Here is a 26,774-nt window from a genome sequence, read left to right as displayed (position 1 = left end):
TTTTTGGGGGAAAAATTTTTAAAAATGGAAGCTTCTAGCAAGTCCCCCACCCACCCCACCCCAATCAACCTCTTTGCTTTCTTCTTTTAAAAAAAAAAAAAATAGAAAAAAAGAAAAAAGGACCAAAAAAAAAAAAAAAAAACCCTGCTGTCTGTCTGTACCCAAGCCCTTCCACCAGGAAAGCTAGTCTAGGTGTGAGATCTCACGCTGTCTTTGTAGCCATCTAAAAATAATAATAATAATAATAAACTGGGCAGTTTACAATCGGTGGTTTCTTTCAAAAGGCCTTTTTTGGAAAGAGACAAGAAAGTCCCCTTTCTCCACTTGGGGTTTTCGGTTTGTGCGGATGGGCAAGCAAGGGGTGGGAACCTGTTTTGTTTTCGCTTGGTTTCTCCCGGCGAGGTGGCCTCAGCAGCTGCACAACTGGGACCCCAGAACCACCCCCTCCCGTATGTGGCCCGAGGGGCCAGACCACCTGACCGCTTTCAGGACTCCGCCACAGCGGAGACTCGCTGTGACCCGGTGGCATGCACTGTGTTCCCAGGACTGCTTCCTCCTCTCTCTCTTCTGGACCTTCCCCTGCCCGGCCTCCCTGCCGCTCCAGCCCTCTCCTCAGCCCCCACCCCAGTCTTCCCAGCGAGAATCCTGCCAGCTGGGTGGTGGCCTGGACGGAGGAGCGCAGTGGGGGAGGCCGCCCCCAACAGGATGGCTATGACCTGGGACATGGCAACCGTGACCCCCGCGTTCTCGCCCCATGGCCCTGGCTTGCATCGTCCTCGTCGTGTGTGCTCGTGTGTGCGGGCACTGTAGGGCTGGAGTTTGGGTTTCCTTTTGTTTTGGGTTTTGTTTTTTTTTTTCTTTCTCTTGATTCTTGCTTCTTTTTCAAAGATGGGAATTGACCAGAATTGCTCTGTATACGCTTGGAACTGGATGGAAAGACTTTGGAATAGCTGTTGGGGGGGCGGGGGACACCAACAACCAAACAGACGTGCTGTTTCCGGTCCTGTTTTTATTTTCAAAAACCGACAAATGCGACAGTGGAGCCTGTCCCCTCCCAGGAGGGGTGACTCATGGCCTCCCTCACCTCACTACCCCCATCGAACCTCTGTGTCTTGCCCTGAAGACACCCGAATTCTTTGTACATTTACAGCCCCTCCTCCCTGCTCCCCTGTAGCTGCTGTTTGTTTTCCTCCCTCCCCTTCCTGATCCATGTATATCATACTATGTGAGATACCATCTGCCTGAAAAAAGACCTTGTGCGGATTATTGGGAACATTGTAGCTGTTTCTGTGTTTTTTCTTACCTTGTAGTCTGGTTCTGAATTAAGAGAGGAAAAAAAAAGTAATTATGATACATTGTAGTTTGTGTACGATATATGTTGATAACGTTTTATTAAAGGGACATCTTTTTTCCGCAGCCCTTCCTGACATGTTTGGGGGCAAACGTGGGTGGGAGTTTATTATACTGATTACAAAATGCGAGGTGGACTGCTTGGGCACAGTTTCTGTTCCTGGTGCATGACAAGATTTTGTTTTGTGTTCAGGTTGTCCTCCCTGTTTTCCTGGGCATGTGAATTCTGCGTTTTCTGTGCAGAGTTGCAGTGGCCTTTGGGGAAGGTGGGTTGGGAAGGGAGACATCAGTCTCACGTCAAATATTTGGGGGGCACTGCCAGAATGTATTTTTCAGGGAGTAGAAAAGTTTCCTGGTGTTTTCCAAGGAGAATCAGCACTGGCCAGTGCCAGTTGTGGCCCTGAGGGCGGCAGCCACACCTGGCTTTCCCACTCAGGTGGAGTGATTCACTGGTCCTAGGCTGGGGGCCCCACAGAGCTTCAGTTTTGTGTTTTTGTTCTGCTTTCCCTCCAAGGCAAGGGGAAGCCCTTGGAGGATTTTCACAATAGCCTTTCCCAAATGCTGCATTCTGGAAGGTGGTTGGGTGGGGCAAGGTAAGCAGCGGGACAGGGGCATTTGAACATTTAGAAAGTAGGACTTGCTGCTTCCCTTGAGCTCTGGGGACCTTGCTCCAGGCCCGCAGAAGGGGAGGGACAGTGTCGTAGGCTCAGTACATCTCTACATGGTCTGACCCTTCCAGACACACATTGCCAATTTCAGATCCTGTCCTTACCGCTACTTACTGTGACCATGGGCGAGTTAGTTTCTACCTGTGCCCTGCTTACCTCATTTATAAACGGGAATAATGGTTTACCTACCTCTTGGGGTTGTTGGGAGGATGAGGTGGCTCTTGTGAAGGGTTTAGACCATGCCTTGCACGTAGTACGAACAGCAGTGTTAGCTGTCAGTGGTACTGTTCCTCCTATGGGGCGGCGGGGGGGGGGGGGGTGGGGGCGGGTGCAGAGTCCAAATGGGTGTGATGGTAGGACCTAGAAGCTTGCATTTTGCCCTTCCCTCAGCTTGGAATCAGGTTTCTGGGCTCTTCCTCAGCACAGACACCTTTGAACAACTGGGCAGCCCTCACCGTTGGAAGAGGATACTCAGGCTGGGACTGACCTGCACTCAGAGCTCTGAAGAAGTTTCTGTTCCACCAGCATGGAGCCTCTGCCACGTGCCAACCCAGTGCTGGGCAAAGGAGGTGGTGATGAGCAAGCAGCCACCCGTTACCCTTGCCGCCACCTGGGATTCCCAGGCAGGACTCGGGCAGGTGGGAGCCACGGTATGGGGGTGCCAAGCTGGAAGCGAACCCAGGTCATGCGGGCCCCGGTAGGGAGGAAAGGGCCCAGCCTGCAGTGGGATCCTGCTTTGCACCTCCCTGCACACCTCTGCTTATAGGGTAAGAACACCAAGCACCTTCCCACACCACCCCTCAGCCTGTGGCCCCCAGCAGCTAGGCTCCTCAAAGCTGGAGCCGACATCCAAGTGTTCCGTGTCCCCAGAATCGCCAAGCAGGCACCCAGTTTCTCATGGAGTAACCGGATGTTTGTGGAGTAGTCACCCCTGCACCTTCCCCTGCATGCTGTCACCTATGGGCCCAGGTGGGTGGCCTTCACAACTTCCTGTTTCTGTGGATCCAGAGGCCAACTGCTCTGTCAGTGTCTGCCAGCAAACTGGGAGCTCCTGGAGAACAGAGACCAGGGCTCATTCTGTGTCTCTGGTTCCCAGCACGAGGCCAGGCACACAGCAGGTATTTATAAAATGGGCTGGACTGCCCCTGGAAGAGGTCTGTAGTGGGGAACCTTAGGGCTCAGTCCCCAGTCCTGACCTAGTCTTCCGTGGTGGCCCAGCTGGGGATGAGGAAACCCATGGACGCACACGTGTGTTTCGGGGGGAGGGTGACAGCTAGAAGGGGCTGCGCTGCTGTTGACAGGCTGGCTCTTAACTCTGGGCAGCAAGCCCACCCTGGATGCAGGTGGTGAGGCCGAGGGAAGCAGGCATTTGAGATTTGGAGAAGTGGATACATCCCTGTGGAAAGGACAGCTGTCCTCACATAGGAGCTTTCTAGCTCCTCACACTATACATACTCTGAGCCTCAGTTTCCCCATTTGTAGGGGGGAGGATAAAACCCACCAAGTCCCGCCTGCCTTGCCTTGCACATCAGGTGTGTGGGACTTGAGAGCGCAGTGGGCGCCCAGGGCTTAGCTCTGAGCTCCACGGGGGACACACCAAGGCCAGCCGCTAGGACTGCTCACTGAAGGTGGGTTGTGAGGAGGGCCCGCCACCCAGCCCCGCCTGCAGCACCGGCTTCTCCCAGGGCAGTCCTTGAGCTGCAAGGTCATCTACTGGCGGCCTTGCCTCTGCTGACTCGAAGCCTCCTTCCCACGCCCGAGTTGGCTGGCTTTGCCCCCACCCCCGCCTCCCACCGGACTCCAGGGGCTTCGGCCCACCCAGCCTGGCTTCAAAGCAGTCGCCACCATCCCACCAAGCCAAGAAGGCAAGTTGCGAAGCGGACAGAGTACGAGCCTGGGGGCCAGACACACAGGGCTGGCGTCCCGCTTCACCATTTACCAGATCTGGTGGCGGTGACGCTGCTCCAGCTCGCTCCCCAGAGGCCCTCTGGCAGGCAGCAGGGAAGGCCCACCTGCTTCCGTGGCGAACGGCTCTCAGCCCAGTCCCTCTGGGAACTGCACTCTGCCCAAGGAGGCTACCCAACCCGTCTCTGCCACACAGGGGAGCCGTGTATAGCCAGCCAATGATGGCGACAGACTGGTGGCGTCTGAAGAAAGGCTCACCTCCTTGCCACCCACAGAACTGGGAGCCGGCCGAGACCTCAGGTGCCGTCACCGGGCTCAGACCCCTCTGCACAGCGATGCCGCCACCACTCCCCAAAGGTGCTAGTCCTTGAGGCCCTCCCCAAACTCACCTGCAGATTGTCTCGATGAGTTTCCTGGTGACCCACACCACCAGCTGTGTGACCTAGGTGACCTTATACTATCTGAGGTCCCTTATTTTGAGGGCCCAGAACACTGCCCAGCACACGGTAGGCACCCAGCATCTTTCGTGAATACAGAAACAATGACCTTGCAAGAGCTGTGTGAGGAGTAAATAGGATGCGGTGTGTAAGGTGCCGGGCCCAGAGCAGGACCTGGATGCTATGTGAATAGAGGCCAGCTGAACCACAGACGTATTCCATTAACCCAGATGCTAAGGAGAAACCTACAATGAATACTCTCTTCAGATTTCCCGCAGTCATTATGGAATGAGCCCACAATTCAAGGAGTCCCGTAAGATCGCCCAAGTGTCAGAGAGCACCTATTACGTGGCAGATGCTAGGTGCACACCATCTACAGTCTTCAGAACAAGGAGGTCACGTTATCCTCAAGTTTCAGGTGAAGAAGGTGAAACTCAAAGAGACAAAGGCTCTTCTCTAAAGTCAAAATGGACCACGGGCAGAGCCGAGCTTAGGGTCAGGCAGTCAGGCTCCCAGGACCGCACCTGCTCAGGATGCCACCTACACGCAGCCACAGGCGACCCTTCTGACAGCACCCCACACCGGGCATAGGCCCCAGTGCCTCTCAAGGGCTCTTTATTGGCAGCCAGACCAGGGGACAAGGGAGCACTCAGGCTCCGGGCAGTCACTGCCCTGGATGCAGGATCTTCCACGGGAGGGGCAAGGGGGCTTCAGACTCAGAGTGGTCCTTGGCTCACACGGCACCGTGCAAATACAGAGCTAAAAACTTCCTGAATGTCTCTGGCTGGAAACCAGTCGGCCCAACAGGTTCCTGGAAAAAACACAGCCCATTAGGATCCTGCTACTAGGTTTAATGAAAACAAAGGTCGGTTTTATGTAAACCCTCAGACCTGGATAATCCCAGTCTCTTCCTCTCGTGGACCAAGAAGCGGCACCAGGGAGCTGGTACAAAGAGAGGACGGAGGGGCTGGGTTGGTGGACGTGATGCGCTCATAGTGCTTTCAGCCAGTTCGTCAGTGGGCACCGCCCTCACGCCTCATCCCTCTCACCTCAACCACGGGGAACAAATGGTCTGCTGACCCTTTTCGTTCCGGGGGACGATAATCCCTCACTAATCCACACACACAGATCAGGCCCCTTCTCCTGTAGTGGGCCTATGCCCAGTGTTAGAAACCCAACGGAGGCTTGAATCTGGCTCTGCCCTCAAGGAGCTTGCGGCTGGGTGTTCGAACAGGGACACTAAGCGGTGACAGGCCTCACAGCAGTAGGGAAATGATGCTCAGGAAGCAGGGGAGATGACTCACTGACTCCCATACATGGAAGAGACCAGGTATGAATGAGTATTAAAGGGCAAGGAGAGTGGGCCAGAAAGGCAGAAGAAAAGGCAGGCGGCTTCACAGAGAGTACATGTGCCAGTGCAGAGGAGGGAAGAGAAGGGCGAGGCTGGAGCCCAGGGTCTGTGCTAGGGGGCGGGGTTGGGTCAGGAGCTGAACTAGACAAGCACCGAGGAGCCATGTGAGCAACCAGGATGTGTCTGGCACTAAGTCAGTGTTCTAGAAGGGAGGACCCAGAGACAAGGAGAGCAGGGTTAAGGGCAGAGAGTGCCGGGGTAGCGGGTGTGGCTGCAGGTGACAGATAACGGAGTCTGGGGCCAAAGAGAAGGGCCCAGACGGGGGAGGTGTTTACAGGGCAGAAGCAGCACCGACAGGTACAAGAGACGTGACTGTGCGGCTGCCGCACCGATGCTATTGGAGGGGCCGATACCAGCTCCACACAGCACGTCTGCTCAGGCCCATGCGGGACCCCCAGCCGCAGACCCAGCAGCACCCCTACTCTGCTCTCTCGCAGCCCCTGATGCGCTCTTGTCTCTTCAGAGTGCTTATCACCGCCTGACATTACAGCATTAATTTTAGACACCGCCGCCGCCCACTGCACAGGAAGCAGGCCTACACTCTGCCAGGGGAGCACTGAGGTGCGGTAGTGATGAGCCACCGGAAGAATCCCGTGTCCTAGGAATGAATGCCTCGTCCACAGGCCCTGCCTCCGAAGAGCTTAGAGCTCAGTTTGATGGAGGAGAAAAAGCTACAAACAGCTGACTGCAGCACAGCAGCAGGACTGTGCTATGATGGGGGAAACACGGGGGCTACGGGACCCACCCGAGACACTTAAGTGAGGCTGGCAGTGGGGTGCTGGGTCCTTATGCTAAATCTGGAAGGACAAGGAGGGGATGGCCAGATGAAAGAAATGGGGGCGGGGGGAGAAGCCTCCTTTACAAAAGCAGCAGCTCCTACTAAGACCCCAGGCTAGCAGCTGGGCACGCAGGGTGCCATGAGGAGCCGGGTGTGGAGGGGGACAGGGGGAAGCGGGAGGGGAGAGCCAGGGAGAGCCCAGGGTGGAAGGTGCCATTTTAGGTGACAGGCAGGGCTAAAGTAGCCCTCCAGGTAGAGATCCTGGGCAGGAAGTTCCTAAAGCCAGGGTCCCACTCGCAAGCATCCCTTCAACTCTACCCCTGGCTCACTCTGGGGAAACTGAGTCACAGCCCCGATCCAATCACAAGACTGGAGATGGCTGGACTTACCACCACCACCTTCTTTTTGATCACTGGGCGACACCAAAAATGCTGATAGAGGAGCTGGTCTGAGTCCACCCAGACCAGATTCTTGACGCCCTCGTTAGAGGCCAGGTCTGTGGTGTTCAGCTGTAACACCAGGAACTGGAAGACACGTCCATCGGTGCCCACGCTCTGCACAACTACCGGCTGCTCCAAAACTTTAGTGTCACTCTGAGAGGAAAAGGGGACAAGTAAATCAAACCAGAAACGCTGGGGTGTGAAGAACGGCACAGAACAGGCGGCTTCTAGTTCCGGCCTTTACAACAAACGTCTGCTCCCATTTAAGGGTTCCACCACGGGGCCATGAAAACAGAGTAAGTTGAGGGCACCATCCAGAACGAGGCCAGCCCTCCCTCCCCCAGCCTGGCTCTGCTGACGTGGCAGCTCATGGTTAAGCACACGGAATAATCCCTGCCGCTGGGAGGTGATGACCGGGCAAGCGGCAAGAGTACAGGAAGGTGAGCTGGGAAGTTAACAAGAAATCCCTCGAACCCATGGTGTTACGTGATGGAAACGGCAGTGACATCAGTTCCATCGAACGTTAACCTGGAGGGTCAGTGAACATATATAACCTCACTCAGTTCTCACTCTACTTGACAGATGAGGAAACCGAGACTCAGCAAGGCAAGTGACTTATCTGAAGTCACACAGACGTGGGGCGCCGAACGCAGACTGGCCCACGCTCCGGCATCCTCACTTTTCACTTCTGCCTTGCTCCTGAGGGCCTGGCACCCTGGAATGCTCTAAGCCTGCAGTTAGTTGCCTTACTTGGGCTTCGTGCTCCCGACGCAACTCCAGAACGTGTCAGATTCCTGGAGTGTCCACAGCACTGTGTCGGCACCAGGTTTTCCCCAGTCAACACATTTGCTAATGCTCTCTCAATTAGTGCCCCTTGGTAATAATAAGAACAGCAGCAACCAGTTACTGAAAGCCTCTCGCGTGCCTGGCATTGTATCAGTTTTACATAGAGTCACCTGTAATCTCATGATTCTAGCAGTCTATTCCCACTTCACAGATGAGGGTCAGAGAGGTGGTATAATCTGTTCCAGGTTACCCACGAGACGTGAGCCAGGATCAGAGCCCAAGCTACGAAATCACTTAAAACCCCATCATGACTGACACCTAGCGCCCCACTGTATCTGACACTAGTACCTCTCTGCACCCCTGGTAGCGTCCCAGCAGGGATGATAAATTCTATGTTCACACTACTGAGACTTCGCGCAGAGTCCAGTTTGGTGACGACTACCCACGGGACAGAGATCCAACGGGCAAGCCCCATGAAGCAGAGCATCCTGGATTCAAAAATGCTGCCTACGTTCACCCCTCCGGGCTGAATGCGACATTAGGAATAGCTAATGTCAGACCTCAGTGTGGGCCACACCGGGACTGCTGGCCTTAGAAATACCTGTTCTTAACTGCACGAGAAATAAATAAAAAGAAAAGTACCTCTAAGTGTTAGCTGAGAATTCTGTATTGACTCTTATCTCCCTCTACAGATCAATAAAACTGCAGGTAGTACATAAATTTCTCAGCAATTTTACCCTTTACATGGAGGCTCTTCCCATAATTGTTCAACTTCACATCCCCAGGAATAATTTGTACCTGGAGGGGGTGGGGAGGTCCCCTCTCCTACCCAACTGGGTGGCAATTAGCGTCAGCCTTGCTACCCGGGCTCTGCTGGCAACAGCTGGCACAGACGCTATGACGAGCTTGCAGACCTGGTACCTGGCATGTGACTGTCTGCTTCCTTCCCCGGCCCCAGAGTCGAGAGGCAGCATGTCCTTTGAAGCTAGAGGGATCAGGGCTCCAATGCCAGCTTCCTCACTCGACAGCTGTGGGATCTTGGGCAAGTCACCTAACCGTCCAGAGCCTTCATGAGTATGCAGTCAGAGAATGGGAATAAAGACAACAACCCTCAAGGATTGGAAAGTCACATGAAGATGTGACAGTGGCTAATCTCTTAGCTGTGTGACACTGGCAAAGTTACCTAGCCTCCCTGAGCTTCAGTTTCTTCATCTGTAACATGAAGCTGACCGTATCTGCCCAGGGGGTTGCTACAGGGATCTGACAATGCAGTGGTTTTCAACCTTGAGCTTAAACCAGCATCACCCAGAGGGCTTCTCACAGCACTGGTTACTTGGATTCCATCCCCAGTTTCTGATGCAGTTTTGCATTTCCACCAAGTTCCCAGATGATGCTCATGCAGCTAATCCACGACCACACTTTGAGAAACACTGACACAAAGAATCCTAACTAAACATCTGGCACGTGGCAAATGTTCAATCTAGGCAAGGTCCATTCCACTCCCTATCTCATTTGGCTAACCACACCTCCACAAACCCACCTAGTTCCTAGACCAAGAAGGATGGGAAACAGAACACTGTGAGTTTCACTCCTCCGGGGGGGCCTCGGACCTGGGAGCTGGCAGCAACTCTCAGCCCTCCTCCTAATATACACCCATCCCACCCCCTCCCCGACTCCCCAGGATCCAGTGTCCTGGGCCTGCTCAGGGAATCCCCTACTGCCATTCCCTACTCCCTCCCGGGAGGCCTTTGCTCCCAGGCCAGGCTCTCACCAATGTGGGGGCTAGCTCTGTGGGACAACTACTCAGCCTGCACGTTACACCATCCAGGTCTGAGACACTCTCTCAGAATCAAGGGGCTATCACCAAATGGCATCTGGGTCCCCAGAACCCGCCCTCACTTGGCAGGCAGGCCTGCACCACCTCTACTGCTCTCCTTCCTCCTGCCCAAAGGAGCCTTGTGCTCCAGGTCTGGTATCAGAGAACCGAGGCGGCGTCCCAGAGCACAAGTAACTGAAGCTGTAGGCGCTGGGTGCACCTAGTTCCGGTCCTCTCTCCCCCACTCACTGTGTGTAATGCTGGACAAGCTGTATTTGGTGGCATCACTTGGGAAATGGGGATGACAAAGAAACCTTGTGGGCTATTTTGATCAACAAATGAGGTATCTTATGTAAAAACACAGGCACACCGTAGGCCCCCAACAGATGTCAGTCTACCCCTGTGGGGTGAGTGGAAGTGCCTCTCCCTGAAACTACTCAGTCAAGCAAGGAATCCCCCCGTGCCTCCCTTCTTTCCGTGAGCAGCGTAAGCAGGAGGCCAACAACACATCAAGTACCTTGGAGGTCTTCTCCACATACATACCCCATAGAGGCGCCGGGCCTGAGCCAGGGCATTGCCAAAGGCAAACAGGATCATCTTGGCCCGCAGGTGATCTGGTTGAAGGCGGTGTGGTCGTAAACTGGCTGTCTCCAGGAAATATAAGGTGTGGGGATAGGGGTAAGGATAGCCCTCCTGGAATCCTGCAAGGTACATAACCATGTGGAGGGGTGGAAAGGATGATCAGCCTGTCCTAAAGCCTGAGGAATGTCACCCGACCTTAGCTCCATGCCAGGCACTACAGACTCAGTAAAGGCAGATGTTATCCCTACAGTTCAGGGGATGACAAACTACAGCCTGCCAGCCACATCTGGCCCCTCCCATTTGTGAAAATAAAGTTTGTACTGGGACGTAGCCATGTCCACTCATTTACACAGTGTCTACGGAGTAGTTGTCACAGAGACCATCTGTGGCCTACTAAACCTGAACTATTTACTATCTCTTTACTGAAAATGTTGCCAACCTGTGCCAGGTGATTCCTGCATGCTAGCTCTAACGACACCCCTTTCTCGCCCATTCAAGCACATAGGTGACAATGACGTCAGTAGAAGGAAACCTGAAATCTACACTAATTATATTTTTAAAAGCAAATCGTTTACGAAACTCCACACTTTATTATTAGCAATAAGTAACTCACTTCACACCTCACAAGTGAGCTGCAAACACTGGCACTGAGAATCAAGGCTTAGCCCTTGTTATCCCAGCCACACAACCCTGCCAGGCCATCATTCTCATCCCCTGCACTGCTAGGAGTAAACCCTGGGTAGGCTGGCAGCTTCCGGAACAAGTAATCTGGCTCAGTGAAAGCAGGTGTAAAAAGGAGGAAGAAAGAGGCCAGGAAGACACTGGCTATGAAAATCCCAGAGGTGGGTGCCTGGGTGGCTCAGTAGGTTAAGCATCTTACTTCGGCTCATAGGTCATGATCTCAGGGTTCATAAGTTCGAGTCCTGCATCAGGTGAGCACAAGTCCTGCTTCGGGGGAGCCCTACTTCTCTCTCTCACCACCCCCTCTTGCTCTCTGCCCCTCCTGGGATTCTCTCTCTGCCCCTTGCTCCCTTGTGCCCTCTCTGAAAAGAAAAGAAAAGAAAAGAAAAGAAAAGAAAAGAAAAGAAAAGAAAAGAAAAGAAAAAGGAAGGAAGGAAGGAAGGAAGGAAGGAAGGAAGGAAGGAAGGAAGGAAGAAAGAAAAAGAAAAAAGAAAATCCCAGAGGCAAGCTCTGCTTCAGACAGACAAGACTTGCCGTGGGCACTTCCGGTGGGCCCTCCCCGTGCGCCCAGCCTGAGACATGCACCAGAACAGCAGCCAAGTGCAGCCTGCCACTACTTTTGAGAGGCTCAGTCTAGAGGGGAAGCAGACGGAAAAAGTGACCATCTCCACACGGAGGACATGTGAAGATATGGGGTGAGCCAGGGGCGGGGGGAGGACAGATGAAAGGCCTCTGACGACGCTGGAAGACCCCACAGCATTTCTGGGAAGAAGCGATTCCGAAGATGAACTGTGACAGATGAACTACTGAGGTGAAGGCAAAAAGAGGTGGACGGTCACAAATCTCAGGGAGAGGACGTGCCGGAGCCTCTGGTGAGAAGGGCTCCACGTGTTACACGTAGCTGGAATAACGGAGGGTCTGCGGGTTATGGGGGAGACAAAAGTAAGGTTGGTGGCTGGAGAGAGGGGCCGAGGCCGGGCCTGGAGGCCCTCATGTGATAAACTGAGGAGTTCCAACTTTACCCAACAGGCAACAGGGAGGTGGGCATGGAGGGAAGGACGGAATCTGCTTCAGAAGGGTGCCTCTGGAACCAGGAACCAGAGGGACTGACAGAAAACAGCCTAGGTCAGACCGGCCAGCTGGGAGGCTATGGCAACAGGCTGGCTGAGAGTGGGTGGGGCTGCTGGAGGTTGTCACTGTGGAGATGACGGGAGGCTGGGAGGAAGACACTACACCTCACAGGGACGGACTGGATGGCACGAACAGCAGGCCTGCCCAGCCTGACACCCTCATTTCTGTCTTGGCTGCCTAGGGAGATGGTGATGCCTTATTTGATGGAGCTTAGATGAACAGCCCCATTTGAGGCCTGTGGGGCTTCCTCAGTCCTAGCAGAATGTTGGCCAGAGTTTACAGGGTGCATAGACAGAAGGGTGTCTCTCAAGGGACGTGTGAATAAAGGAAACACCTGGTGCCTGGCCAAAAGGCCCCCCAAAGATACCCATTCCAACTCTGATGCAACAGTTACCTCTCAGAGGTCAAAAGCAAAGTCAGCCTTTGAACTGAACCCCTTAACCTCCCTGAGTCTCGTTTCCTTGACTACAAAATAGGGACAACAGTACCTAGCACAAAGGCTGCTACATGGCTCTTAGGAGAAAATGCTCATGAGGCACCCAGCGCAGACTTAGTAAGCATTCAATATATCCCTTCCCTTCAGAAAAAGCACGACCCTCATCTCCATGCTTCCTGGAAATGCAAGGCTTTGACGTTTACCTGTGTTGTCTTTCACATCATAAACATTGCATTCCTGAAGATCAATAGTGGGTGATATGGGATAGAAAGTCTCAAGAACATGATTCTTAGTAGCTTCAACCTCCTCCTTGGAGGCGATGGCGGGCAGCGGATCCTTGGTATTCAGTCGGGCTCCGCTAGAACCACGGACCTGAAGGAGAAAAGACTCTAAAAGGGGAGAAAGACAATTAGTCTACCCTGGTCTAAAGCCTTACCTCAGCTCAGCCAAGTCTAGAGCCTTCACCCTGCCATGCTCAAGTCTTACCGCTGTCCTAGCTGATCAGCCTAATTGCAGAAAACAAAACTTTGGTTAAATGTTAACCCGGGGATTCTTGAGAAGGGGATCGATCGATGCACTCTTCTTCCTGTGTTCCCTGGCCAACGAGCCCTGAGGCCCGGCAGGCTCTGTAGGTTAGGGCTGCCCCACACAGATGTTTCCAAGCACCTGCTCTACACTGGAGACCCAGAAATGAATGACAGTTACCCTCTGCTCTCAAGAAGCTCACCAGGTAAGGTGCATACAAAAGTATGAGCCATATTCAGAGACAGTAGAGGTGGGGAAAGCCGGCCTCCTCTCAGAGGTCTGAGAATCCTTCTGAAAGTGGTGTGCCTTCAAACTAGCTTCCGACGGATAGATAAGAGCAGAACTTCTCAACTGTGGCACTATTCTCATTTTGGACCAGATAATTCTTCGGTGAGGGAAACTGTCCTGTGCAGCATCCCTCACACTTACCCCCTAGATGCCAGCAGACCTCCCCGCTCTTCAAGTCATGACAATCAAAAATGTCTCCAGACCTTGCCACATCTCCCTTAGAGGGCAAAACTGCCCTTGGTTAGTTAACAGTTGGCCCAGGCAAAGAAAGGGAAGGAAAAACATTTTGGTTAAGGAAGAATAACCTGTGCAAAGGCACAGAAGTATGCTCCTCCACGGCAGAGTTTAAGGAGACAAATCCAGGTGACTAGAGCGTGCTGTGGCAGGGAGGGAGGGAGAGAGGGAGGGAGAGGGACTGAGACCAGAGGCTGAGGAGAAAGGCTTTATTAAACTCCGGAAAAGGGCCAAGTTGTTTTCAACAGCTGACAGTGAAAAAACTGTGCCAGTCAGAAAGCCTCACCTGGGTCGGATCAGCATATTTGCTACATGGAGACACAAGTTTATGAGGAAACAAACTCACATCGGACGAATCAGCAAACCTGCCACCGTGAACATGTGCGAATGCCCTTCACGGAGGTCCCCACGGGAAGCTGCGTTGCCACCAGGCAAAATGTGCCTGAATGCCTCCCTGAGAATGGCCTCCTGAAGATTCTCCACGGAGGCAAATCTTCCTCTGCTTTGGGTTTTTAGAAACAGTCAAATCATAATGTGATGGTAACAGATCAAGGGTAATGATCTTCTATGTCTAAAAGCTGGTTTGGCCAAGAGCGCTGTCATATAATTAGCATGTGGTCTCCCTCACTGGGTATGTAAAACAGGGATACTACATCTGTGGATAGATAAACTCTGATCTGCTTGTTAAAGTACATCATACCCACACCTCAAGAAGAGTTTCCTAAAGTATTTCCTGTTTCCTCACATATAATCTGCAAGGAAGATAAATGTGCCCGGACCTCTCCTAACCTTGGGTTTTAGATTCTCCCCACAGACCACTCTAGTGTGGTTTCCAATTCAATTCCCTCCACATCCCTCCTCCAGTGACAGCTCCAAATGGGGCAGTTTAATTAGAGGTAATACTTGATGATGGGCCAACAAGTACTCCTCTATTAATGAGGATCACTAATTTCCTTAGTGGTGCCATTACCTCTGCAAAGCTGACTCCGTGCCAGAAAGTCCATACTCAAAGGGGCAAGCTGGAGAAACCTGACCTGAAAATCCTAAAATCATTCCAGAGCTGGTTTCCCTGCTCCAGAATTCCACCAATCACAACACTGGTGTGCTTTGAACATCCCTGAAACCCCTCAGCGTGGTAATCATTCGCCCATCCCTTCAGTCAGCACCTATCATGTGCCATGAACTGTTAAGGCACCGCAGACAAAAATGAATAAGGCAAGGTCCCTGCCATCAGAAGTTCAGTCTAGTGGGGCAGATATTAGATATTAGAGAATTCCAATACAGTATAATACATGCTCTAATAAAAATAGGCATGATTGGCATAAGAAGCACAGAAGAGAACTAGCTAATCTCTGCATTCACATAGGAAGGGGGCTGGGGCCTTGCAGACAAGTAGAATTTAACCAAAGGAGGAAAGTAGAAAAGAACATTCCACACAGAATGTACAGCACAGTGCAAAAGCTGTCAAAGTTTCATGCCAAAAAGCTCCAGGTGGCTGAAGTGTAAATTTGGCCCGGGGATAGGGGCGCCTGGGTGGCTCAGTCGGTTAAGCGGCTGACTTCGGCTCAGGTCATGATCTCGCGGTCCGTGAGTTCGAGCCCCGCGTCGGGCTCTGTGCTGACAGCTCAGAGCCTGAGGCCTGTTTCAGATTCTGTGTCTCCCTCTCTCTGACCCTCCCCTGTTCATGCTGTGTCTCTCCGTCTCAAAAATAAATAAAAAATGTTAAAAAAATAAATTAAAAAAAAAAATTTGGCCTGGGGATGAGGCTGAAGGTGGGGGTAGCAGAGGAGGTAAGACTAGAAAGACTAGGTGGTGGCCACATCACAGCGGCTCTGGATCCTATGATAAATGGTTTAAGCTCCTGGGAGACACTTAAGGATCTGAAACAGGGGAGGGAAGTGCGCTTTAGAAAGATCACTCTGGCAGCTACGTGGAAAATGGATTTGGAAAAGGAAGAAAGCATGAATGGGGTAAGAAGGCTCTTGCAATCCAGTATGAGCTTTGTGAAGGCAGAGACAGACTGTGCTTCATCACTTATCTTCAACATTTAGGCACTCACGGGCACTCAATAGATAGATATGGTTGAATTAAGTCTTGGGAAAAAGTGACTAAAACCAAAAAGACTGGCCTGTGGCTAATGACAGGAGGAGGTGTCTGAGCCTACAAATTGGTCTGTGAAGGATGGAAATGAGCACAGGTATAGAGGCGGTGGTGGTGAGCTGGTAGTCAGGCTAAAAGTAGAAAGATAAAATACAGACCAAGATGACTAACCTCGATTCCAGGTGGTGGATAACGTGTAGTTTTTGGCACAGATCCGCCTGGCCAGAGAGGGATGCTTGAGAATCTGGGATTTACACAGCTGTATTAGACTGTCCACAATGACTGGGCTTGGAGGAAAGAAGAAACATTTGGAGATGTAAAGCAACAGGTTGACTCCCAAGATCCACTGACTGGAAATCTTATTGACTTGGGGGAAACTCACCAGTAGGTCTCTCTCTTGGGGGTGTCTTCAGTGGAGTGCCAAAGACGGGCGTGAAAGATCACATTCAGAATGCGTTCATCTTGGTTCTCTATGTGGTTCTTTGGATCATCAACAAGGCTAAGCACTTTCTTAGGAAGGCCTTCTATTAATTTGGCCTTGGTTAGCCACAGGGCCTGCTTTACACCTTTGGGGTAATCAGTTACAAAAACCAAAAAAACAAAAAAGGTGATTCAATAAGAATTGCTTAAGTCTGCCAATAGCATCTTAGGGAAACGTCTGTCTTGAGAGAGACAGAATTTGTACTGTGACATCTGAGGAGTCAGAACTAAAATAAGAGTGAACGCCAGGACCACCAAATTTCAACTCAACCTCAGGAATGACTGACTACCTAAGGATGGTCAACAGTTGACTGAGGCAGTAGATGCCTGCACAGGAGGAATTCAAACAGCAGCTAAGATGGCTGGGGTCGTAAGGCTAAATCTTGCAGGAAAGTGTCTGTCTGTTGCCTGCAAGATTCAGACTCTAGACACTGGGACTAGATCGACGGATGCCAACATTTCAAATCCTAGATCCCTTCTATTAAACCACACCAAAATCCCTGATTAGAAAAGCCCATGACAGTGGGCTGGTGACTGCTTTGGGTAGCAGGCTACTCATCCCAGATGGGAAAACACGACTGTTTCAGAGATAGATCTTCATTTAAAAGCTATGTCTGGGATTAAATGGAGCCTAGGGTACTTTGGGGCAGACACCTTCAGGCAATTTCCTTTGTGCTAATAAATGAAATGTTATAAGGGCAATGGGACTTTTCACTCTCAGCCTTGCAGGCCTTGAGAAATACAAACATTTAAAAATGTAACTTCTGGATTTTGTGGTGCACCAGAAAAAGCCCTGAGTGGGAGTCAGGTAACCTGAATTTTAGTTCTGACACCGCCACTGTTTCTTAAACTTGAAAAAATTTAAAAAAAAAATTTTTTTTTTAATTAAAAAAATTGAGATTTGGGGGCACCTGGGTGGCTCAGTTGATTGAACATCCAACTCTTGTCACGTCATGATCTTAAGGTCATGATATCAAGTCCAGGATGGGCTCGCTGCACTCTCCAGTGGGCATGGAGGCTGCTTAAGATTCTCTCTCCTCTCTGCCTCTGTCCCTCCCCCGCTCGCTCTCTCTCTCTCTCAAAAAAAAAATAAATAAATAAAATTGAGATTTTTACGGTTCACTAGAATACAAATAATATGTAATAATTACAGATGCCATTTACTGAGCATCACCGTTTACCTGTCCCAGGTACTTTATCTACAAGTTGGATGTGATTTTATGGAATGGAGGAGATCCATCTGGAATCCATTATAGGATGGATTTTATGAAACTCAGAGACTAAGGAATTTACTTCAAGTTACACACCCCGAAAGTGATGGTGGGGAGGACAACGTGAGTCTGTCTACCCTAAAGCCTGGTAATGTTCCCGGGGTCACTCAAGGGTACCAAGTCTTGTGAGGTCCATCATAACACCTTGGTAGGGCAATGGAAGTGTTTAGATGCTGTAAAGTCAGTTTTCAGGAATGGGTCTGATGGGCTTAAGAGACTGGCTGGTTGACTTAAGTTTTTGTCAAATCAAGGATTTATTCTCTGGCTTAGTCCGAAAATCCTGCCAGGTCTTTGTTTCTTAACTACTCCTTGGAAAATACTGCTCCCACTGAACCTGACCATTTTGTGTTTTTAGAACCAGAATCTGCACAGTAATTTGGGGACTAAGGAAGAACAGGCAAGAATACAGAAAGGGGGGACACCTGGGTGGCTCAGTCAGTTAAGCATCCAACTCTTGATATCAGCTCAGGTCGTGATCTCCCAGTTCGTGAATTCAAGCCCTGAGTCTGGCTCTGCGCGGACAGTGAGAAGACTGGTTGGGATATTCTCTCTCTCTCTCTCTCTGTCTATTTCTCTGCTGCCCACCCCCCTGCCCACCACTTCTCCACCTCCCCCCACCACGCGCTGGCACTCTGTCTCAAAATAAACTTTAAAAAAAAAAAAAAAATATATATATATATATGGAAAGTGACTCAATAAAAGAAGCCCTCCCACCCCCACGGACCCTGTAAAGTAATTTCTGGTACTGCTCTAGACACACAGACTGGTTTCATTCAGCTCAGTCATTCTGACCTGCTCTGAGTGAGAATGGGGTGGGGAGGTGGGGGAAATAGGCTAGATGGCTTTTAGGTCCAAATCCCTTCCTTGAGAACACCTCAGCTCTGACCTTTGACAAAGGACACTGATCTAGGAAACCAGATACGTAGCCCTGTCTTCACTATTAACCCACAGGGCATCTCTGGGCAAATCACATCCCTCTCTGTTACATTCACCAAGCCTGGGAAATGAGGCCATAGGCCAGGCGATTAAGCACGCTTTCAGCTACGACTTTCCACTATAAACTCCCTCCACCTATTTCTTCAATGTAGTTATGTGTCCAGGGTGTTAAGAGCTGCAAAGGTCAATGTGGTCCAACTAGTCAAAACTACTCAGTTCACAGAAAAGAGAGGCTCTGGAAGGTTCAGCCACTTGCCCCAAATGACTGAGATTTAGATAGAGGCACGGCTAGGGCAGAAACCAGGTCTTTTCACCTCGCCACTCAACCTAATATTCGCTCACACAAGCACAGCACTTCGCATCCCACTTAACCCTGAAACCCTCAGAAGACGTAATCACTACCGGCCCCATTTCGCAAAAGAAACCGAGCCCCGCAAAGTTTCAAGGTCTTGACTAAGGCCACAGAGGGTCGGGGTCGGTGCTGGGCGGAGGAACAAGGTCCCTCCTGCTGGTCCTAGGGTCTCACCCTCGAGGAGGCGGCAACGGTGGTGGAAGACGTAGCAGGCCCGATCCTTGTACAGCGGCTGCTCGTGAATCGGGGTTGGGCGGCGGAACTTTGGGTGCGTCCAACCAGGGTCCCAGGGTGGGAAGACCGGCCGCGCCAGCCCGGGCATGAAGTGCATCTTCCCAGCGTAGGTGATGGGCTCCAGTCCAGGGATCTCGTACACCCTGTCCAGGGGAGGAGGCTCGCGCTTCCGCGTGGAGCGCACGCCCCACTCGTACGCCCCGCGTGTCGGGGTCCCGCAGCCCCCAAGACCGAGCGGCCCAGGGCGAGCCAGTGCACGCCTCGCGTGCCCCGACGCCAACGCCATCCCGACTTAGTTTCCTCAAGACCTCCACCTGGACGCCGCCATATTCGCGCGCGCAAGGCCTGCTGGAAGCGAAAGGGGAGGGATGCCAAGGCTCGTTTTATGATTGGCATCCATTTCAACCAATAATGTTCAAGATATCCCTGCCTTGCCCCACCCCTCAGACCACTTTCATTTTCTCATAGGTGAGACCCGCTAGGCACTTCCCGCCTCCCGGGAGAGGGCGTAACCTGGAGTAACCTCTCGAGGAGAGGCGCGGGTGTGTAGGTGAGTGGTTTTGGTAGAGGCTGGCATAGGACTAGGAGTAGAACACCAGTACTTCAAACCTGAATTTAAGGTAACCTTGACCGCTTACGGGCAGCTGACGCTTGGCAGGGCACTTTCCTCTGAGCCCCAATGTCCCTTACTGTAAAAATAGGGATCGAAATGCCTAAGGGCGCCCGCACAGCTCCCGCCCCTAGTGGGTGCGCTGGAAGTTTCCTTGCCTCACCACCCACTTCTCACTGCTGCTGCGCCTTCACCGGCGCCACTAGCTGAGCCTGAGAGTGAGCCTGTCCACTACACCAGCGCCGCATCCGACTGCACGTCCCTTCCCCGGCGTCAAGAGGGAGTTAGTTTCCTCCCGTTTCCTTGGGGTTTCCCGATCTGCCTCCTAGAAGCTAGCCCAGAGCTATGGAGATGTTCTTTGCTCCTTGCACCGACACCAATTTATCAAATGCTTGCGGTGTTGGTCAAGCACTGTGGTGAGCGTTGGGTTTGCGTTGGTGAATAAAACAGCTATGGAATGAAGAGTTTATGGGCAGAAAGCAAGTAAAGTAAATAAGCGATTGCAACACGCATGTATATTTCCTATTTCTTTTCCCCAGTTATTTTTCTTTTTGGCATTTAACACTAAATACCGTGTTTTCCATTTGGGTCTTGTCTGATGACCTTCTCTTCCACTAGAATGTAAACTCCATGAGTGCAGCGGGTTTTGTTTCCTCACTGCTCTATCCCGTGCACCTAGAACAGCAGTAAATATGTGGTAAATGAATCAATACATAGTGGAAACAAATAGGGTATGTGACAGGCATGAGAAAGGGGAGGTTCAGGATGGGCCTCTGAGAGAAGGTGACCTTTAAGGAAGACCCAAAGGTCATCTCGCCAGAGGCAACAACAGGTGTCAAGGCCTGGCTTAAAGTTAATGCTTCTTAGACTGGAAAGGTAGAGGCTAGGAGCAGGCAGGAACCAGATCTTTAAAGTTCACGGTGGACTTGGCCAACTTCTCTGCCGATTTCCAAAACATCAAAGAAGGTAGGGTAATTAAGATGCAGAGAAGGTAAGTTTAAGGCAAATACTGATAGGAATAACCCTCATGCTGTATTGCAGTTTACAGTAACAGAGCTTTTACTTATCTCACTTATCTTGCAAAAACTTTGGGAGTTAAAAAAAAAAAAAAGCATAAAGAGGGCTCCAGACTTCATTCACTCACAATACATACCTGGTCCATAGCACAAAATAAAAATGAGTTGAATTGATGTAACACCATGCTAGACTGCAAGCTTTATCTCTTTATGTAGAGAGCCCATGTCCTATTTATATCTGTTGTATCCCAGCACCTAGCACTGTGCCTGGCTCCCAGACCTTATTTATAAACTGAATGAGCACTCACCATTCACTGGAGCCTTGCATATGCCAGGCTTGTGCTTGGTGGCAGAATACAGAAAGAATAAGACACCATCCTTGCCCTCAAGGGGGTTGCAGCCTGCTCAACCCTCCTGAAATCATAGAGCTCACGAACAGTAGAACCAAATTTTCTGAAACCAAAATTTCAGAGAAATTAGGAGAAAGATGTATTGCACACAGAGGGACTGCCCTTCTAAAACCAAGCGGTAAGAGAATGTGGACAAGTTCTGATCAGAAGAAGCATGGGGCACCAGGCAAGAGGATTGGATTCGAGCCAGTAGGCAATGGGGAGCCGTTAAAGCTTGCTTAAATGGGAGACTGGTGTGATAAGAGCTAGTGGCAGGTGTGAGGATGGGTGGTGTAGGGAGAGGCTGGAAGCACATCCTCTGGGACCATGGGAAGCCCCTGTGTAAATGGACATGGGAAGCAGGAAAAGTTGAAAAGGTTTTAAAGGTTAGGAATTGTGGGAGGTGATTGGTAACCAAGAAACGGGACATCCCTGTCTTTTAGGAGCTATGTGACCTTGGTAAGTTATTAAACAAACCCCGCCCCCCACCTCGACTCCAGTTTTTCCGCCTATAAAATGACATCTCTAGTGCTAGCCTCATTATAAAGATGAAATGAAACGCAGCAATTTGGTGGGTGACTTGCCTGAGTGAAGACAGAAACTGAGTGAAGACAGAAAAGGATATGTTGGTATGATTCCGTTTACATAAAGGTAAAAACCAGGCAAAGCTGAACTGCAGTGGTTAAGTTTGCACACAAAAGTGGCAAAACTAAGGAAAAGCAAGGGAATGATTATGCCAAAAGTCAGGATGATGGTTACCTTGTGGGGGATGGGAGGTCACCAGGAAGGGACACATGATTGGCTTCTGGGTTGCTAGCAAGGCTCTTTGTACTTGAACATGTTGTAGTTACATAGGTGTTCTTTTCTAAACATTTTAATTTCCTTTTTAATAATTTCTATAATTACTAAATTATACATAAGTACTGTGTTTTATCATTTGAATATCATTTACTTATTTATTTTAATGTTTATTTTTGAGAGAGAGAGAGAGAGAGAGAGAGAGTGCGAGTGGGGAGGGGCAAAGAGAGAGAGGGAGACACAGAATTCGAAGCAGGCTCCAGGCTCGGAGCTGTCACCACAGAGCCTGATGCGGGGCTTCAACCCACAAACCATGAAATCATGACCTGAGCTGAAGTCGGAAGCTTAACCGACTGAGCCACCCAGACACCCTATCACTTAAAATATTTTTTAAATTCAATGAGGTTTTCTGTGTAAAGTGCTTAGTCCAGCACTGAAAGTACAGGAAGAGTCAGGAAACCTTGGTTGCCAGTTCTGATTGTTGTGTCCCGTCTGCCTCCCCTGCCAGGCAGCAGATCTCAGGGTTGATTCATCCCTGTCCCGATGCTCACACAGAGTTTGGCACTTGTAGGCCTCAGGGAGAATAGGAGGGATAGAGATGACCAGAGTATAACCCATATGTTTTCCCTCTCTCAGGCTGACGGAGGAGCGGGCCTGGGCCTGTGGCCTCACAGAGTCAAACCTGCTCTGGGAAGAACACCCAGTTGTCCCTCCCAGGCCACCCAAGCCCCACGGATGATGGACGAGAGGGAGGAGGAGGAGGAGGAGGAAGCCTGGCTGCAGCTTCGGCCCGTGGAACCCTTGCCCTCCCAGTGCTGTGGCAGTGGCTGCTCACCTTGTGTGTTTGATCTCTATCACCGAGAGCTGGCGAGGTGGGAGGCAGCACGAGCCAGCAAAGACAGGAGCCTGCTGAGTGGAGAGGAGTCACAGGTGAGGGAGGGCTGCTCCTCAGATAAGAGGGCCAGAGTGGCAGCGTCTGCCTGGCCTCTGCCCTGCACAGTGGACCTGTGTGGAGATGCTTTCCCTGACTCTGCACAGCAGAAAGAAAAGAGTGTGCTCACTGGAAGCAGACAGATCCAAGTTCAAAGCCTGACCCTGAGCTGGGGCATGGGGTAGTCCCAGGAGTGAGTGGGGCTTGGGCATTTTACAGGCGAGAGATCTGTGAGTCATGACATCCATAGAAAGCTTCTGAGAGGAGGTGCAGGTAGATGGAGTGTTAAAGGCAGGGGACTGAAACGTAAGACGTGAATTTGAATTCCTGCTCAGGGTGTGACCTTGGACAAGTAAGCCACTACCACTCGGGCCTCAGTTTCCCCACATGGATAATAACGATATTGGATTGAATCATCTTAAGATCCCATCAGTTTCTAAATTCTGCAAACCTGAATTTTAGCAGGTTTGAAGGATGAATAGGTATTTCATACATTGGAGATGAGTGTTCTGGATAAAGGGCACAGCTTGAGCAAATGAAGACTCCCAGATAGGAAGCAGCAGGGTATTCTTGGGAGAATAGAGAAAGGTTTGGCATTTGATGCAGGGGAGAGAAAATGAGGCTTGACGTTCATCCACAGGGCCCTGGAGTGCCTAGCTGAGGAGGCTGCGCTTTATATCCTGGGGCTGAAGGAGCCATGGAAGGCTTCAGAGCAGGGTGAGCTCAGTGTGAAATGTTCGGGCCTTCTTAGATCAGAGCATGAAAGGGCAGTGAGGTGGGACTACTCTCTATTGTACAGAAAACTTACCGGCAGAAATAGCCTGTCCTTGCGGAGAGTGAGGAGGGTGCTTGTGGATGCTTGCGTGTCTGTTGAGTCCCAGGTCCTAGCTGTTGGATATTTTCCTGTTGCAGAGCTGCCCTTCCAAGCTGAACCCAGAGACCTTCCTGGCCTTCCGCATCAGTGCCGTGGACAGACTCACCAAGGACACTTACCGTGTTCGGTTTGCACTACCCAGGAACAGCCGGCTCGGCCTGCGGCCTGGACAGCACCTCATCCTACGGTACACTCAGATGGTGGGAGGGCCAAAGCTTTGAGGCCCTGCTTTGCCATTTGCTAGCTGTGTGGCCTAGAGCAACTTGCTTAACCTCCCTCATGCCTCCATTTATCCCTTTTAAAATAAGCATAGTGGTACCTGACTCAAAGGGTTCTGGGATTGTGTTTTCATATTAACTAGTAGCAACAACAGCAACAGTGAACGCTTTCATAGTGTTTACTCTCCAAGGCGCAATTCTGTGTGCTCATACCTAGGGAACTCATTTAATCTTCACAAAATCCTGTGCAGTAGGTACCATTGTCATTCTCAGGAGGAAACTGAAGTCAGAGAGGTTCAGTAACTTGCCCAAGGTCACACAGTTCAGAAGTGTTGGGGCCAGGATTTTGAAGGCGAGCAGTCTGGCTCTAGAGCCTGTGGTATTAACCTAACATTAGTGCCAGTTGATAGAAAGGACACTTGTCCTTGAGAATAAGGGACTTGCCCAGGATCACACAGCTGGGATTCAAATCCAGACAGCCTGGCTCCCCAGCTACACTCTACCACTCCTCTGAAGTTCCTTCCTCCTCCCAGCCTACTTCTGCCCTCTCCCCCCATCTAGATCCCCACCCCATGCTCCACCTGACCTGACCTGCCCAGGGACAAGGCCCTTTTGGGACCTCCAGGTGGAGGCATTTGCTAGACAGTTGACTATATGGGTCTGAGGCTCAGCAGAGAGATCTGAGCTATGGATGTGAATGTGGGAATCATCGGCCTGCACCTGGATGACATTTGGGAGTGTGTGTGACATGGAAAGACAGAAGGACAGAGGACCAAGCCTGGCAATTCCAGCACCCGTGGTATTGGCAGGAGGGGAAGGAGCCAGCAAAGCAGACAGAAGGAATAGCCAGGAGACGAGGAGAGCATGTCTTACTGCTGGTCACACTCCAGCCACTTGCCTCATGCTGACCCCCGGTGTTTGTGTCCAGTGCATCTGGCCTGTGCCCTGGCTGCCTGTGGTTAAAGCTCACTGTCGCAGTGGTTCTGGGGCAAGTCGCAGCCCCATGCAGCCCTCCATCCATAAATAGGGATGCCCAGAACTCCTGCCCCTAGCTTGGCCCCTCTCCTCCACTCTCTCTGCCGCTCCAGTGACATTCCTAACATGTGTAGCTGACCTTGTCGCTCCCATTCAGATACCTGCTGGGTTCCAGGGAAGCTCCCTGAAGCTCCAGCTTCTTTCCCCACCAAGTTCTCCCCACTCCTCCATCACACTTGTGCCTTGCCCCAGCCTCATGATCCACTCACCACTTCCTGGCTTGCTCTGCATTTCCTACCTCTGAGCTTTTGCCCAGGCTATTCCTTCTGCCTGGAATTACTTCCTTCCTATTCCCACTTTCACCTATCAGTGGCCTGTTCCTCTTTCATACCCAGGAGGGTATCAAAAGCTTCAGGAGGCCTCCTGAGTTCCCCGGATGAGAGTGGTCCCTTCATCTGTAGCATGTCAGTGTTTACCTCTGTGGTAGCAGATGTCACAGTGCTCTCTGTGTCCACACCACGCCGTATGTTCTGGTTATTATTTCCTTGTTTGTTCCTTAAGCACTTATTGAATATTTCTATCTATCTTCCTGCTTTTGATGCAGTTCGATGGGGCCTTTTTAATCCATGCATATCTCTGAGAAGAGAGTTTTGCACACAGTAGGACTCAAAAGGGGAGTGCTTGGGTGCTTCTGGGAAGCTCTGAGGTGTCATGTGAGGAACCCAGCTCTGGAGTCAGGCAGAGCTAAGGATGAATTCTAGCTGTGTGACCTCAGGCAAGTGACATCCTTAGCCTTGGTTTCCTCCTGTGGGTTATTGTTTGTTAAATGAGATAATGCATACTATATGGCTGGTGCACAGTTGGCATTTAATGCAGTATGGCTGCTATTATTACTCATGATTTCATCCCGGCACCCTTTTTGATAACATCATAGGTCGGGCCTTGGACTAGGGCACCTTCGAGCATCCTTCTGATTCTGATGCTCCTGGTACATGGTAGTAAGCATTCCATAAGTGTTAGCCTTTATCTTTCTCATTCTATGGTCAAGAAGAGGTCAGGAAGGGGTGCCTGGGTGGCTCAGTCAGTTAAGCGTCCAACTCTTGATTTTGGCCCAGGTCATGATCTCCTGGGTTGTGAGTTTAAGCGCCATGTGAGGCTCTGCGCTGACAGTGTGGAGCCTGTTTGGCATTCTCTGTCTCCCTCTCTCCCTCTTTGCCCCTCCCCCACTCGCTTTCTCTCTCATAGATAAATAAACATTAAATTAATTTAATTTAATTAAAAAAGAAGAGGTCAGGAAAAAGCACAGTGATGTCCTCAAAGCAGTTCACATCATTAGTGGACTATTCGAAGACTTTCCCATCTGTAATCCTGGTAGAACCACACAACAGGGACACAAATGGTTGTCTCCACCTTACGGAAGGGACCACTAAGGGATCAGGGACCTGATCCTGGCTGGGTCTCACAGCCAGCATGTGGCAGCGGGGGAGCCCAGTGTTCCTTTTTTCTGCTCCACCTTCAGTGGGGACCACTGGGGATGACTGGGCCCTAGCTTTCATCAGCCGGACACAGAGTAGGTACCTACAAGGGTTTGTTGAATGACGGCTGACTGCCTGACCATATACTTCTCTTTCTCAGAGGGAAAGTGGATGACTTAGAAATTCAGAGAGCCTATACGCCCATCAGCCCTGCCAACGCGGAAGGATACTTTGAAGTTTTAATCAAGGTGAGTTGACCCACACAGATATTCTTAAGATGGTATGGACTGGATCTCCATTTGGTAGCTTGGTTGGGATGGGGCAGATCCAACCCATGTGGGAAAAGCCGGTGTTCACATGGGAGGAGGCTGGCTTGAGGAAAGGGCAGGGACAGTGAAGGAAGCCTTCTCCTATCTTCTTTTCTGGGGAAGAGGGGCTGCTGGACCACCAACAGAGACAGATTGTATGAAAAGGACATTCAGACTGAGAAAGGGAACACTATTCCTTCTCACCTACTCACGGAGAATGAGCACTGAACCCAGGGGAAGGGGGAACCAAGTCATTTGGTACTGACTGTGTGCTTGTAGCTGGGATCCAAAGATGAGTCAGATACTATGCCCACCTTTGACAAGGGGCCAGGACACTAC

The 26,774-nt window shown here is 51.0% G+C and overlaps 2 protein-coding genes across 10 annotated transcripts in view; one reads left to right on the top strand and one right to left on the bottom strand.

The window, feature by feature from the left end:
• Positions 1–3,838: 3,838 nt before the first annotated feature.
• Positions 3,839–19,206, bottom strand: MRPL37 (mitochondrial ribosomal protein L37). Of its 2 annotated transcripts, none has more exons than XM_042997281.1 (7): positions 18,782–19,206; positions 15,951–16,134; positions 15,740–15,855; positions 12,625–12,810; positions 10,135–10,235; positions 6,939–7,142; positions 3,839–5,171 (listed from the first exon to the last, which is right to left on the bottom strand). In XM_042997281.1, exons 1-7 carry the CDS (start codon positions 19,125–19,127, stop codon positions 5,094–5,096), a joined length of 1,215 nt encoding a protein of 404 aa, XP_042853215.1. In that variant the 5' UTR covers positions 19,128–19,206; the 3' UTR covers positions 3,839–5,093. The 2 variants fall into 2 exon arrangements, with proteins under 2 accessions (XP_042853215.1, XP_007077226.1); XM_007077164.3 differs by having other exon boundaries at positions 3,848–5,171; positions 10,135–10,292; positions 18,782–19,204.
• A 131-nt stretch (positions 19,207–19,337) lies between these two features.
• LOC102969914 (NADH-cytochrome b5 reductase-like) overlaps positions 19,338–26,774 on the top strand; it is a 31,948-nt gene continuing 24,511 nt past the window's right edge. For 7 of the 8 annotated variants that reach the window (XR_006221463.1, XM_042997278.1, XM_042997276.1 and 4 more), the window contains exons 1-4: positions 19,338–19,391; positions 22,291–22,584; positions 23,498–23,646; positions 26,288–26,375. Coding sequence is in view for 7 of the 8 variants with exons in the window: in XM_042997278.1 (XP_042853212.1) it covers positions 22,390–22,584; positions 23,498–23,646; positions 26,288–26,375 (432 nt within the window). In the remaining variant the exon portion in view is untranslated. Of the gene's footprint in view, positions 19,462–22,290; positions 22,585–23,497; positions 23,647–26,287; positions 26,376–26,774 lie in introns of all 8 variants that reach the window. The other variant, XM_042997275.1, reaches the window with a different exon arrangement.

Source organism: Panthera tigris, chromosome C1 (assembly GCF_018350195.1).
Source record: "Panthera tigris isolate Pti1 chromosome C1, P.tigris_Pti1_mat1.1, whole genome shotgun sequence".
Taxonomy (NCBI): Eukaryota; Metazoa; Chordata; class Mammalia; order Carnivora; family Felidae; genus Panthera; species Panthera tigris.
This window is presented reverse-complemented; position numbering and strand designations above follow the sequence as displayed.